At 54.5% G+C, this 12,976-nt stretch overlaps 2 protein-coding genes across 3 annotated transcripts; one reads left to right on the top strand and one right to left on the bottom strand.

Annotated features, from left to right (window-relative positions):
- Positions 1 to 300: 300 nt before the first annotated feature.
- On the bottom strand, positions 301 to 5,157 carry SIRT3 (sirtuin 3). 2 transcript variants are annotated; one of them, XM_062494592.1, is made up of 7 exons: positions 5,030 to 5,157; positions 3,656 to 3,847; positions 3,161 to 3,393; positions 2,944 to 3,044; positions 2,541 to 2,702; positions 1,998 to 2,207; positions 301 to 696 (listed from the first exon to the last, which is right to left on the bottom strand). In XM_062494592.1, exons 2-7 carry the CDS (start codon positions 3,700 to 3,702, stop codon positions 676 to 678), a joined length of 774 nt encoding a protein of 257 aa, XP_062350576.1. In that variant the 5' UTR covers positions 3,703 to 3,847; positions 5,030 to 5,157; the 3' UTR covers positions 301 to 675. The 2 variants fall into 2 exon arrangements, with proteins under 2 accessions (XP_062350576.1, XP_062350575.1); XM_062494591.1 differs by lacking the exon at positions 301 to 696 and having other exon boundaries at positions 1,597 to 2,207.
- A 352-nt stretch (positions 5,158 to 5,509) lies between these two features.
- Positions 5,510 to 12,727, top strand: PSMD13 (proteasome 26S subunit, non-ATPase 13). The gene is made up of 13 exons (XM_062494269.1): positions 5,510 to 5,663; positions 5,939 to 6,017; positions 6,634 to 6,668; positions 6,749 to 6,804; positions 7,155 to 7,198; positions 7,398 to 7,484; positions 8,026 to 8,197; positions 8,750 to 8,829; positions 8,913 to 9,038; positions 9,524 to 9,586; positions 10,332 to 10,412; positions 11,088 to 11,204; positions 11,965 to 12,727. The coding sequence occupies exons 1-13, from the start codon at positions 5,569 to 5,571 to the stop codon at positions 12,058 to 12,060; spliced, it is 1,131 nt and encodes a 376-aa protein (XP_062350253.1). The 5' UTR covers positions 5,510 to 5,568; the 3' UTR covers positions 12,061 to 12,727.
- The last annotated feature ends 249 nt before the right edge of the window (positions 12,728 to 12,976 follow it).

Here is a 12,976-nt window from a genome sequence, read left to right as displayed (position 1 = left end):
GTTTGGGACAGAGTAGGACACGGCTGCAGCACTGTGACACTGCCAACCTCCAGGATGGCATCTACAGCAGGAAAAGGCATTTGTGTGAGGGGGAATGAGGGAAAAAAGGTACTAAAAAGCAGGTGAAAGAAGCAGTGGTGGGGATAGAAGGTGTGACTTTACAGAAATGCCCTCAGGTGACATCCAGAAACAAATTATATCTCTTTATTTTTAAATAATTAACACTCCAGTGATTCAGAAATTCCCCCCCCAGCAGTTTGAGCTGGATTGGGAATGGAGGGCTGCCCCCCCGCCCCTGGCTTGTCCCCTGATTAGCAGAGATTTCATGGAAGACTAAACACTGCCTGCAGCAGCTGAGGATCATGGCCAACGGAACAGTGGCTGGGAAGGAGCTGTGACAGGAACTGGATGCTCAGCCCAGTGGGAACTGGAAAACACTCTCCAGTCTGTCCTGGCCTGACCTTCATGGCATTCCAGCTCCTGCTCCATGGAACCAGTGCCTCTGAGTGGCTCTGGGATGGATGGATTGGAAGGAGGGAGATCCAAACAGCCAACTACAGACACAGAGCTCATTGGATGTGCTGGCACGAGCCCCCGGGCCCTCGGACACTTGCTGGTGACACTCAAGGCTCGATGTCCTCAAGTGATGTGCTGAGGGGTGACAGGAGCACCTTCCTACTTGTCCTTGGCATCCAGCTGGAAACAGAGACCACAGTGCTTGCCAGGGAGCATCAAACATTCCAGCCCCAACACCATCCCCACAGGTTTCACAGAATCCTGGAATCCCAGCACGGTTTGGCTTGGAAGGGACCTTAAAGCTCATCCAGTTCCACCCCCTTGGCCATGGACAGGGACGCTTTCCACTAGCCCAGGTTGCTCCAAGCAACTGGTTTTCCTCCATCACTGTTGCATTATCCCTCAGATTCAGAGCAGCACAAGCATCAAGCCAAGGACTGGCTGGTCCCCAAAATGCTGGTACTGAAAAATCAAAAACCTGGCGAAAAGGTAAGAATCCCTATTCATTCCTGCCATGTAATCTGAGGGAAGTAAGAACAACCTGGATGTTACAATTGGAATTTTGAAACCAGATTTTATGAAGCCACATTTGGACAATGTATGCCTAAAAAATACAGCTGTATCTGATGTCAAATGTGGAAAAAACCTCCCAGTGGTCTAAAGGAATGTAGTAATTAACATCAGCACTGAGCTCCAAGTAATTATTAACTTGTTCCCCTGCAATTTCTCACTCCTGAAGATCCCAGAAGGTTATAGATGTGAGAATGGTGGGGGAAAAAAAAGTCTATTTAAGGATTCATCACTGCCAAGTGGAGCAGGAGCAGGAACTCCACTCCCTGTTGGCCACAGCAGCACTGGTTTGGTCTCAGCACAACTGGAGCCTTCCTTCCCTCTCTCCTACTGCTTATTGCTCCAGAGCAACCTCTGGAAGTGGTAGCACAGCCATGAAGGGACTGTAGGGATGAGAGTTCCCAGCCCCTCACAGCCAAAGGAAGCACTGCCTGTGGAACATCCCAGTTTTGTGTGGAGGCTCTGCTGCCTCACACCTGGCACTGCTGGCCAAGGGGATTTCCTGTCTGCTTACTCCCACCCCCTGGAATCTGCACCTCCAGGTGCAGGGCTTGTACACAAACAAATGACACACCAGGTGATGTAACAGGAAGCTTTTCAGTCCCTGAGAGGGTCACTGCTTTCAGCCCAAATCCTGTTCTTTTTCATGTTCCTAATTCATCTGGGACTGGCAGATCCATGTCATCCCATCTACCATAGACACATTCAGCCTTTGTGCTCTGCCCTGCCACACTGGCTGTGAAACAGCACTCAGGTTTGGGTTGATTAGGGTTTGTTTTCGTTTGTTTTTTTTTTTTTGCACTTTTCTGTGCAATGTGACCCCAGCAAGCACAAACTCGCTCCCCTGCATAACTCCAACACAGGGAACGCAGGGGCTGAGGGGGGAGCTGGGGGTCTGAGCCTCTTCCCACCTTCTCTTTCTCCTTCTGGATCAGCTTTTGCATCTCCTCCTTCCAGCCCAGCAGATCCACCAGCTTCTTGATGCCGCTGACCACGTCCCCAAGCTGGGCCACATCGTTGCGGCGCTGCTGCCACGCAAAGGGCCCCACCAGCTCCCGGTTGATGAGCACCCTGGGCACGGAGCTGCGCACGGCTCCGGCCAGGCTGGCAAAGGGCTCCACCTGAGGGGGGAACCGAGGGGGCACAAGGATGGTCACCCTGCCAGGGCCTCCAGTTCCTGGCACACTCGGCTTGGAAACGCTCAGCCACCCTGGCTCTGAGCAGGTCACTGTGTCACCAGTTACCTGGTGGCCTTTCCTCAGCTCTCCAGGTGCCCACCTGCTCTCCTGAAGGTCTCTCAGAGCACCTCCACCGTGTTTCTTGCCCTCCACCTCAAATTTCACCTCCCTAATCCATTTTCTCACATTCTCTAAGCACCCTCTCCCCCCTCCCGAGTCCATTCAACCCCTGCTTTCCACGTGCCTTTATCCCAGGGGTATCCCTTATTCCCAGACCTCGAGGGATGTCCCAATGACGAAGAGCAGGTCTGCCGTGGGGAAGTCTGTGAGGTGCAGGAGGAAGCGCTGTGGGAGCTCCTCGCCGAAGAACACAATGTCAGGCTTGACAACTCCGGTGCAGACGGGGCAGCGAGGGACCCTATCCTCCATGACATCTCCCTGAAGGGAGAGACCCCAAAACTGCCTGTCACAGGGACCCTGTCCCTCTGAAAGGAGAGGCCCAAAACCTGCCTGTCACAGGGGTTCAGAACCACTGTATGTCCTCAGAGCAATGCCCAACCCCAAACCTGGTCCCCCTCCATAAACCTGAGGGCAAAAGAATGGGTTTGAACCTGTCATTAGTAGGATAATCAATGCCCCTCTGTGTTAACTGTGCTGGTGCCCGGCTGGGCTCACTCACCCTGAAGTCCTCTCCAGGGAAGTTCCTCTGGCACACCATACAGGTGGCAGTGGCAAAGGTGCCATGGGCTTCCACCAGCCTGTCAGGAGGGATCCCAGCCACTGGAATACAGTGTGTGGGAAAGGACTAAGCCAGAGCCTCTCTGTGTGCATCTCCCCAATCCTGTTTCTCCCCTCAACTCCTTGTCCTGCTTCTGGAGATGGGAAAAGGAGCTCACCTCTCTCCAGCCCGTCGATGTTCTGGGTGTAGAGGCGCAGAAGCAGCCCCTTGTCGTGCAGCAGCCGGAGGAAATAGTGGGCGGAATTGGGGCGGTAGTTGCCAGGATAGAGCTCCTTGGCTAGGGTGAAGAAGGGCTTGGGGTTGACGCAGAAATATCCCAGCTCAAAGATGGCCTCGGGGTATGGGATGTCGTACTGCTCCAGGTTGCTGTACAGGCCGCTCCCAGGGGACCTGTGGGGACAGGGGGCAGCTGAGAGGGGCTGCAGTGGGACCTGGGCTGGAGACAGAATCCCAGGATCAATGAGGTTGGAAAAGACCTCCAAGACCATCAACCTGTCCAACATCTGAGGCGTCATCACCTTGTCAACAAGAGCCCTGAATGCCATGTCTGGTCATTCCTTGGACACCTCCCTGGGCAATGTTCCAATGTTTAATCACCCTTTCCACGGACAAGACCTCAGCCCTCCAAGGACACAGAGGATGGAGGCATCACCTGAAGTCTGGGATGCCGCTGGGTGTGCTGATCCCAGCGCCGGCCATCACCACCACACGCCGACATTCCTTCTTCTGGAGCAGCTCGGCCACGTCCTTCAAGGTGAGCTGCTGCTTCTCCTTGTCACCTCCCCACCTGTCCCAAAGGGCTCTGGCAGGAGCGCTCAGACAGAAGGGCCTGGAGCCTTGGATCCTGCTCAGCACAGGGGGAAGCACAGCACTGAGAGAATTGACAGTGACTTTAGCTCAGGGGGGAGAAAATCACCCAAAAATTCCACAGAAATCTCTTCTCTGGGAAGGACTGTGCTCAGGCTTCACTAGGAGAAAGCTTGGCTGTTAGTCCGACCCAAACCCTGGAGCAGACACGTCCCTCTGCAATTCCTTATGTGGATCTAAAATACCAGTATTCCTGTGAGAGAGCTTTTTTGGACAGGGATGGACACAAGGCTGGACCCACTGGAAATCACCAGTCTCAGTATTGATTTACACTCCTCCGGGATCCAGGAGACCCTGCTGTGTCCTGAGTTCAACAAGTTTTTCTCAAGGTGATGACAGACACTGTCATTTCCCTGTTCCCCCCTTGGGCTCTGTGTGTCCTCGTCCAAAGGAATCACAGCCCTGTGCCCAGCTGGGCTGGGAACAGCCATTATCATCTGGGAACAGTCATTAGCTGTTCCCAGCACTGGAACAGTCATTATCAGCAGGGAACAGCTTCTCCCAGAAAATTAGTGCTGCTGGAGCAGGGCATTGTGCACAGTCCAGACCAGGCACAGGGAGAGCCAGGAGAGCTTGGCAAGCATTAGGAGCAAGGACAGAGCTGGAAGTGTCTCCAGGCCTCAGGGTGGTCAGCTCTGCCTTCCTTCGGATGTGACACTGCACTGCCTCAGCCTGCTGTCACAGAGACGTGGCTCTGCCTTTCAAGGGATGTTACATTGCCTTCCCTGGGATGTGTGACATTGATTTCCTAGGGAGGTGCCCCTGCACTGCCTTTCCCTGCTGTCAGAGGGATGCGGCTCTGCTCTCCCAGGGATGTGACCCTGCCTTACCCTGCTGTCACAGGGATACGACAACGCCTTCCCAGGGACATGACATCGCACTGCCTTTCCCTGGTATCACAAGGACAAGGCTGTGCTGTGCCCTGTCAGACCGGGTTCGCGGAGAGCCGAACTCAGAGTCTTGGAAAAACACTGAGATTTCCCTGGCAAATCCCTGTCCTCCAGGCTCCCAGGCCAGCCCTGGCTCACAGAGTGATGTCCCTACTTAGACGGGAACGGGACCTCCTCCATCGCGGGAGCACATCCCATCCTAACACCGATTTCCACCCTCCCCTTCCCGCCGGGATGCTCCAGCCCCCAGCCGACCATTCCATACGTACCTCCCGGCTCCGCCGCCGGCCACCCCCTTCCCGTCCCCGCCGCACCGGGCGCCGTGGCAGGGCCCACGCTCCCACAGGCTCCTCCAGGCTGCAAGAGAGCAGAGCGGTGCTGGGGGCGGCCCGGGGCTCCCGGGGCTCCCCCCGGTCCCGGCGCTCACCGGCCGCCAGCAGCGCCCGCGTCCCGCGCTCCATGGCCGCTACCGCACTGCCGCGAGTGCGCGCGCCCGCGCTCCCGCCACCCGCCGCCGCTCACCCCTCCCGGGGCCGCTCCGCCGATGCGGCCGCGGGGAGAGGCGGCGGGGGAAGGCCCGGGGATTGGCGGCGGCGTGGCGGCGTTGCCGTGGTGACCGCGGGCGCGCGGCGGGACCGGCGCGAACGGAGTGCGCGGCGGCGGCGGGCGCGGGGCGTTACGGTACCCGGCGTGCCCCGCGCGGCCGGAAGTGAGTGCGCACCGCGGGGACGGCGCGGCCTCCTCGCTCCGGTCCCGTCCGGCCCCGTCCCGGCCCCGGCCCCGGCTCCGTCCGGGCACCGCCGCCGCCATGAAGGACGTGCCGGGCTTCCTGCAGCAGAGCCAGAGCGCGGGGCCTGGCCAGGCCGCCGTGTGGCACCGCCTCGAGGAGCTCTACAACAAGAAGTGAGCGGGGACGGAGTGCGGGGGGATCGACACGCCCCGGGTCCCGGAGCCGAGCGCGGCCGGCCCCACCCGGCTGAGGAGCACTGGCGGGGCCCGGCTGGACCCCCGTCCCTTTATCCGCTTCGGGAGGTGGTTCCGGCGGTGGTTGCCGCTGTCAGGGAGTCCCAGCCCCCGGTTCCGCGCCCCCGTCAGTCCCTGCACGGTGCGCTCGGCACGTCCCGGGATGTGGCACGGTTTGGCGGCGTTGGGCTCACGAGGGTGTTCTGTGTCCTCAGGCTTTGGCACCAGCTCACTCTGCAGGTGCTGGACTTCGTGCAGGACCCCTGCTTCGCCCAGGGAGATGGGCTCATCAAGGTGAGCGGACTCTTCCCAGCTTTCCTGGATTTTTGGACCAGGAAGAACTCAGCCTGTGGCTTCTCTCTTTCTTAATTCTCTTGGAGAATTACTAACCAGGGTGGGTTCAGCTCCCGGGGTGTTTGCACTGGTGATTCTGTAGAAATTGTGCTAAAGTCAGATGTCTCGAGTTCAGAAGCTTAAAAATGATTCTTTACTTCACTCACCTAAAACTGTTATTTTTGGGAGTTGTGGAGGGATTTTTCTTTTTCATTCCGTATTTTAGCAAGAGGTTTGCAAGTGTAGGATGGGTGTTCACTGGAAGAAGCCTGTGGAGATAGAATTAGATAAAATGAGCAGTTCTGCGTTCTGAACAGTGCTGGAACTTCTGTACGGGATGCCAAATTTTCTGGAAAAATCATAGGATCCTGGAATTGTCTGGGTTGGAAGAGACTTTGACGACCATCATGTTCCACCCTCCCTGGAAGGGACACCTTCCACTATTAGCCCAGTTGGCTCAGAGCCTTTCCAGCACTTCCAGGGATGTTCAAATGATCTGGAATAGAGAGGAAATACAGTGGGAAGCTCTGAATAGGGGTGTCCTTTGCCCTGAGCGTCTCTGTCCTTGTCCCTGCAGCTCTATGAGAACTTCATCAGCGAGTTTGAGCACAGGTGAGTTACTGGGCGTCACCTTGGGGGTCACCTGGGGGGGGCTTGGGGGACCCGTGCTGACTCTGAGCTTCTCCCTGCAGGGTGAACCCCCTGTCCCTGGTGGAGATTATCCTGCACGTGGTCCGGCAGATGACAGGTACATGTCCTCCCTTACCTTTTCCCTGTCTTGTTGTTACCTCTGGAATGTGGCCAGGGATGAGTCAGGCTTGGATAGAAAGTTGTGCTTCTTCTGTGTTGGGAAGGGAAAGTGCTGACTTAAAAAGTTTAAGTTATTGTTGATCCCTGGAGTAGAAAATCCATAGCTTCCCTGGAGAGGTGGTTGGTGAGGAAAAGGCTGGCTTACCTGGCAGGATCTGCTGCAGGTTGAGGGTACACCATGGAAAACCCATATTCCAGCCTTCAGGAATCCTGTCAAAGGTGTCTTGGTAGGTGAGGCTTAGCTCCATGAGAGCTGCTCATTTAAATCTGTTTTTCCCTCTTTTCCAGATCCCAATGTGGCCCTGACTTTTCTGGAGAAGACCCGGGAAAAGGTATGTTGGAAGTTGCTTTTGGTGTGTTTTGCCTCCAAGCAGGCCAAGAGTCACTGGCACGTGTGTCACCTGTGCTGGAGAAGAGCAGCTTTCCACAGGGATTTGAATGCAGGGATATGGTCACAAGTAACATTTTTCCAGCCCCTGGAGCACACCTGGCTGCAGGTGACACTCTGAACAGGTTCCTGTGTCCCTGCAGGTAAAGAGCAGTGACGAGGCTGTGATCCTGTGCAAAACAGCCATCGGGGCCCTCAAGCTCAACATTGGGGACCTGCAGGTCACCAAGGTGAGGAGTGGCCTGGGGTGGGGAGTTTTGGGGTGCTGTGACTTTCCTTGGTTATCCCAGCTCCCAGCCCCAAGGGGCTTGTGAGCTCACCGGCATGTAGGAACTGCTTATGGTGGCCGGTGGTGTTGTTGCCTGAGCAAAGCACATGGGCTTTGTTACCCTTGGTTGGTTTTAAAACCATCTTTTAAACCCCAAATGATGTTTTTCAGTCAGGGCAGCTTTGGTTCTCTTAGAGCAAGCACAGAGGGATGGGCTTGGGTGATGGAATACTGAAACGATTTGGGCTGGAAGGGATCTTTGAAGATCACCCAGTCATGGGCACCTTCCACTGGATCAGGTTGCTCCACCCCGGCCTTGGACACTTCAGGGATCTAGGGGCAGCCACAGTTTCTCTGAGCAACCCATGCCAGGGCCTCACCACCCTCACAGGGGAGGGTGTGGGAGTGATGGTGGCTTTGCCTTGGATGTCACCAGGGATCCCTTGGGAAGGCTGCCATTCTCAGAAGTGGGAGCTGTAAGAGCCAGGTCTTGTCCTATTCAGGAGACCATCGAGGAGGTGGAGGAGATGCTGAACACCCTCCCTGGGGTGACATCAGTGCACAGCCGCTTCTATGACCTCTCCAGTAAGTACTACCAGACCGTGGGGAACCACGCTGCCTACTACAAGGATGCACTGCGCTTCCTGGGCTGCATCGAGGTCAAGGACCTGCCAGGTAACTCCTCTCCAGGGGAAATCCCACTTGCCATACTCAGCTTCATTTCTCCCCCCCCCCCCCCCCCCCCCACCCCTTCCAACCCAAATAAGAGCACTGCCAGAAGTTTTCCCTCCTTGGGAGAATCTCCACAGTCATTTTGGCTGTGCCATGGTGGATCTGAGGTCTGGCTGGACTGAGGAGTAACCCCCCCAGGATCTGCTCCTGAGTTGCACTGGGAAGGAAAGGGGGAATGCCCCTGCCAGGAGGACAAGTTTGTTCCAATTCCCCAAAATCTTCACTCTAGATTCAAAAAGCAGCCCTTTTGTGCTGTGGTTACTGCAGGCTCCTGAGTTACAGGTGGTGTGGGAAAGATAAGGGCTGGGAATAGGTTAATGTAGGTGAGGGAGGGCTCAGTAGAGCTTAAAGTGATGCTCTATCCAAATTATTTCTGGCTTGGTCTTTTTATTCACCCCATTTATTTTTTGTTTAGGGTATTTTTTTATCTTTAGTGGTTTTAGTTTGTGTCTTTTTTCATCCAAATTATTTTTGTTTTTTTTTTTTTTTTTCCAGTATCAGAGCAGCAGGAAAGAGCCTTCACCCTGGGGCTGGCCGGGCTGCTGGGAGAGGGCGTCTACAACTTTGGGGAACTGGTGAGTGCTGCCACGTACCTTCATCCCTGAAGTCCCAGGAGCTGGTTTTCCCCTGTTGACACCTTTCTGCCTGTCCCCTGCAGCTGATGCACCCCGTGCTGGAGTCCCTGCGCAGCACAGACCGGCAGTGGCTCATTGACACCCTCTTTGCCTTCAACAGTGGCAACGTGGAGACCTTCCAGGCCCTCAAGTCAGCCTGGGGGCAGCAGGTGGGGGCTCTGGGACTGCTGAAAGCCCAGGCTTGGGATTTCCTCCTGGTACTTGGAGTCTGTGAGCTGTTTCTTAATTACCTTTGCCTCATTCCTGGCTCTGGAGCATTGGTACGATTCTGATCAGATCTTAGGCGTGGTTATTCCATCTCGATACACATCATTAGTTTTCTTTTGGCTTCCCTCTGGAGTGGAAAACAGTGGTTTTCCCTCCGGTTCTGGGAAGTGTGAGAGAAAACAGTGATGTTGGATGTTACCTGCACTGGCTAACACTGGGAATCCCTGGCATAGCAGTGGATTTGTGAGTTCACTGGCACCTGGATTGTTTTCTGGAACCATTCCTGGCTGGTGGGTGGGCTGTGGTGCTCTCCTTCTTCCTAAATGAACCCTCCTAGGGATTTATTCCTGTATGTAAAGCTGTTCTACCCCAGGATGGGGGGAAAATATAATCCTGACCTGATTTGGTGGCTTTTCTCCCCTCACAGCCTGACCTGGCTGCAAATGAAGCGCTCCTGCTGCAGAAGATCCAGCTGTTGTGTCTCATGGAGGTGAGCTGGGATGTGCTCAGTGTGTCTGGTCACTCACCTGTAGGAACTCCTGCATACAGGAAGTTCAATGTGGGTTTTGCCTGTAGATGGAGCCACAGGGAGGTGCCATGAGGGAAAACACCTTGTGTTGGGCTGCTTGTTCCTAGGTCCAAGGAGGGTTCTTGCATGGAGAGCCAGAACACAGAGGGGATGGCTTCTCTGACAGAAGGTTAGGTGGGATATTGGGAAGAATAATCCCTGTGAGGTTGCTGAGGCCCTGACACAGGTTGCCCAGAGAAGCTGTGGCTGCCCCTGGATCCCTGGAAGTGTCCAAGGCCAGGCTGAATAGGGCTTGGAGCAACCTGGGGTAGTGGAAGGTGTCCATTCTGTGATATGGAGGAGGGGGAGAGCACTCCTTCAGGGATGGTGTCTGGAGTACATTCCAGGATTAAAAAAGACTTTCAGAATACAGTTAAACTTGTTTCCCAAGGACTGAGGGTCCTTTCCTTGATGGATAGCCTGAAACAGTCCCCTCCTGTCACTGCAAGGCTCTGTTGTCAACACACCACACTTGTGTAAAATATTCTTATTTGGCTTATTTTGGTTAAACATGAGAAATGCAGTTGCCAGTGCAGAGTGAGACTGGGCAGGGCAGCTTGAGGGAGGCTCTGTGAGCTGTGGGAATCCCTAAAACCCTGTGGGGGTTGTTTTTTTTTTTGTTTTTATTTTTTTTTTTTTTTTTTTTTGCTTTGTTCCTTTGATCCAGATGACTTTCACCCGCCCAGCCAACCACCGCCAACTCACCTTCGAGGAGATTGCCAAGAGTGCCAAAGTCACTGTCAATGAGGTGAGTTTGGGGTTAGACACCCTTGGTAATGTCCAGGTTCTGGAGCTCTGAGAGCGCCTGGATAAACCTGAACCACACAGAATCATTTAGGCTGGAAAAAAGCTCTGAGGTCATAGAGTCCAACCTGTGCCCAGAGCACTGAGTGCCACATCCTGTCATTCCTTGGATGCCTCCAGGGAGAGGGGCTTCAACACCTCCCTGGACAGCCCCTTCCAATGCTTGTCAGCCCTTTCCAGGAAGAAATTCCCCCTGATGTTCAATCTGAACCTCCCCTGGTGCAGCTTGAAGCTGTTTCCTCTTGTCCTGTTGCCTGGTCCCTGGGAGAAGAGACCAATTCCCACCTGCTGCCTGGGGACAGTTGGGCTCTTTTGGCTTTTTCCAATAGCCTTGTTCTTCCTTTGATTTCAGAGAAATGAAAATAGTTATTTTTTTCCCTAAAACTAGATTTAAAACTAAAAAACCCTAAAATCCAGTTTTAGGGAAAAGTTTTAGGGAGAAAAACTCTTCCATGTTGAGGTGCTGAGCCTCGAGGCAGTTTTGTTACCTGAAAGGGGACAAGTGTGAGAGCTCCTGCCCTGGATTCTGAGGGGGTCCTGTGTGAAGACACCAAGTTTTGTTCATCTCGGGGAAAACAGGGTGACCTGGGTCATTTCTCAGGATAATCTGTGTTCCCAGGTGGAGCTGCTGGTGATGAAGGCACTCTCCGTGGGGCTGGTGAAGGGCAGCATCGACGAGGTGGACAAGAGGGTGCACATGACATGGGTGCAGCCACGGGTGCTGGACCTGCAGCAGGTAAGGGCCACCAGCTCCAGCTAGGTTGGGGTGAAGTGACCTGAGAGTGACTCCTGGGGCTGGGATGAGTCATGGCTTGGGAATGAGCCTCCTTGGAAGCTTGGCTTTGCCCCAGGGTGTTTCACCCAGAAGCCTTCCAGGAGATGGGACAGGACAGGACTGGCATGTCCCTTGTGAAAGCCACACAAACACCGTGGAACACAGAAGCCATGGCTGTGTTTTCCAGAGGGATCCAGGCCTCATTTCTAAATGCATGAAACAACCCCTGCAAGTTTCAGGGATATAGGAGGCACATTCCTCTTGAGAAGAGGGAAGTCCAGGATGGTAATGGAGGTGTTGAGTTTCTCAGGTTCATCCTTGTAACACTTAAGGAGGCTGTGCAGGGTGTCTTTACATTAAATCTCAAAAATGAGTGCTTGGAATTCCAGCTGCAGACAATTCCTTTGGTGCATTTCAGTTTAACCCTCTCTGATTTTTCTGGTGGAAGCTGCTAATTCCAGAATCCTAGGATGGTTTGGGTTGGGAGGGACCTTAAAGCCCATCCAGTCCACGCCCCTACTATGGGCAGGGATACCTTCCACTGTCCCAGGTTTCTCCAAGCCCTGTCCAACCTGGCCTGGAACACTTTCAGGGATGGAGCATTCACTTTCTCAGTGTGTGGGGTTTTGAGGAGTGTTTTGAGCTCTCCTGAGAAGAGAGAAGGAGCCTGTGGGCATTCCCAGGAGCTGAGGCACTGTGTCCCTGTGGCCTTGCCTTACAGATCAAGGGGATGAAGGATCGCCTGGAGTTCTGGTGCACGGACGTGCGGAGCATGGAGATGCTGGTGGAGCACCAAGCCCACGACATCCTGACATAGAGGAGTGATTCCTGCTGCTCCTGAGGCCGGCAGCACTCAGACCACCGACTGCACTGAATCCCTGGAGGGGTGGGTGGGCAGAGCTGGAGCAGCCTGGGATATGGCGAGCAGGAGGATGAGGACGTGGCCTTTTGCTGTGTGACCCTTTGGTGCTCGAGCCAAGCTTTCCCTGTGCTCTAATTCCTGATCCCAGAGCTCTGTCCTGGGGGGATGGATCACTCCTGATCCCTCCTGCCTCCAGCTGCTGCAGGAGGGTGGGATCCTAGCGCAGGATTCAAGGGGTCTTGGCCTTAGGGGACACAGCCTGTCCCGCTGCCCTCTCCCCCTGCCCTGCAGCAGCCTGAGGCAGCATTCTCCAACTCTTCTTCCCCAAATCCTCTTCCTCCCCTTGCCTCGCTTCCTTCCACCTCTCCTCATCTGCAGCAGAGGGAGTGTTTGTTGCATCCAAGGGTTTTCCCGGGATTCCTGGTTAGTGGGTGTGTCCGTACATTTGAGGGGGTGGTTTTCTTTCACCAACGCTTTGTGCTCAGGTGAGGTGCAGTGGCATTGCCGGAATAAACGACTCTGCCTTCCCTTTTTGGGAATTCTGTGTCATCTCCATCACTGGCAGCTGAGCTGCTGATGATTTCCTTTAAAAAGGTGTTTCCACTGTGAGGCCTTGCCACTGCTGGCATTCAGGAGTTTTCCTCAGCAGTTTAGTTCTTTGATGTTATTAACAAATGACACCGCTGGAATTCTTGTATTTTTCCTGCTTTTCCTGTCTTGACTGAGCAAGAGAAAGAGGGGAGCACGTGGATCATGCCAGACTGGCGCAGAGATCCCTCACATAAGGGAGACAAACTTTGGAAAATAGAACAAAATGGAATTCCTGGAGTCTGTACCTGCTCACCCTCCTTTTGCTGCTCTCCAGGCCCTT

This window comes from Cinclus cinclus, chromosome 6, assembly GCF_963662255.1.
Source record: "Cinclus cinclus chromosome 6, bCinCin1.1, whole genome shotgun sequence".
NCBI classification, from domain to species: Eukaryota; Metazoa; Chordata; class Aves; order Passeriformes; family Cinclidae; genus Cinclus; species Cinclus cinclus.
Note: the sequence above shows the minus strand (reverse complement) of the source record. Positions and strands in the feature narration are given on the sequence as shown.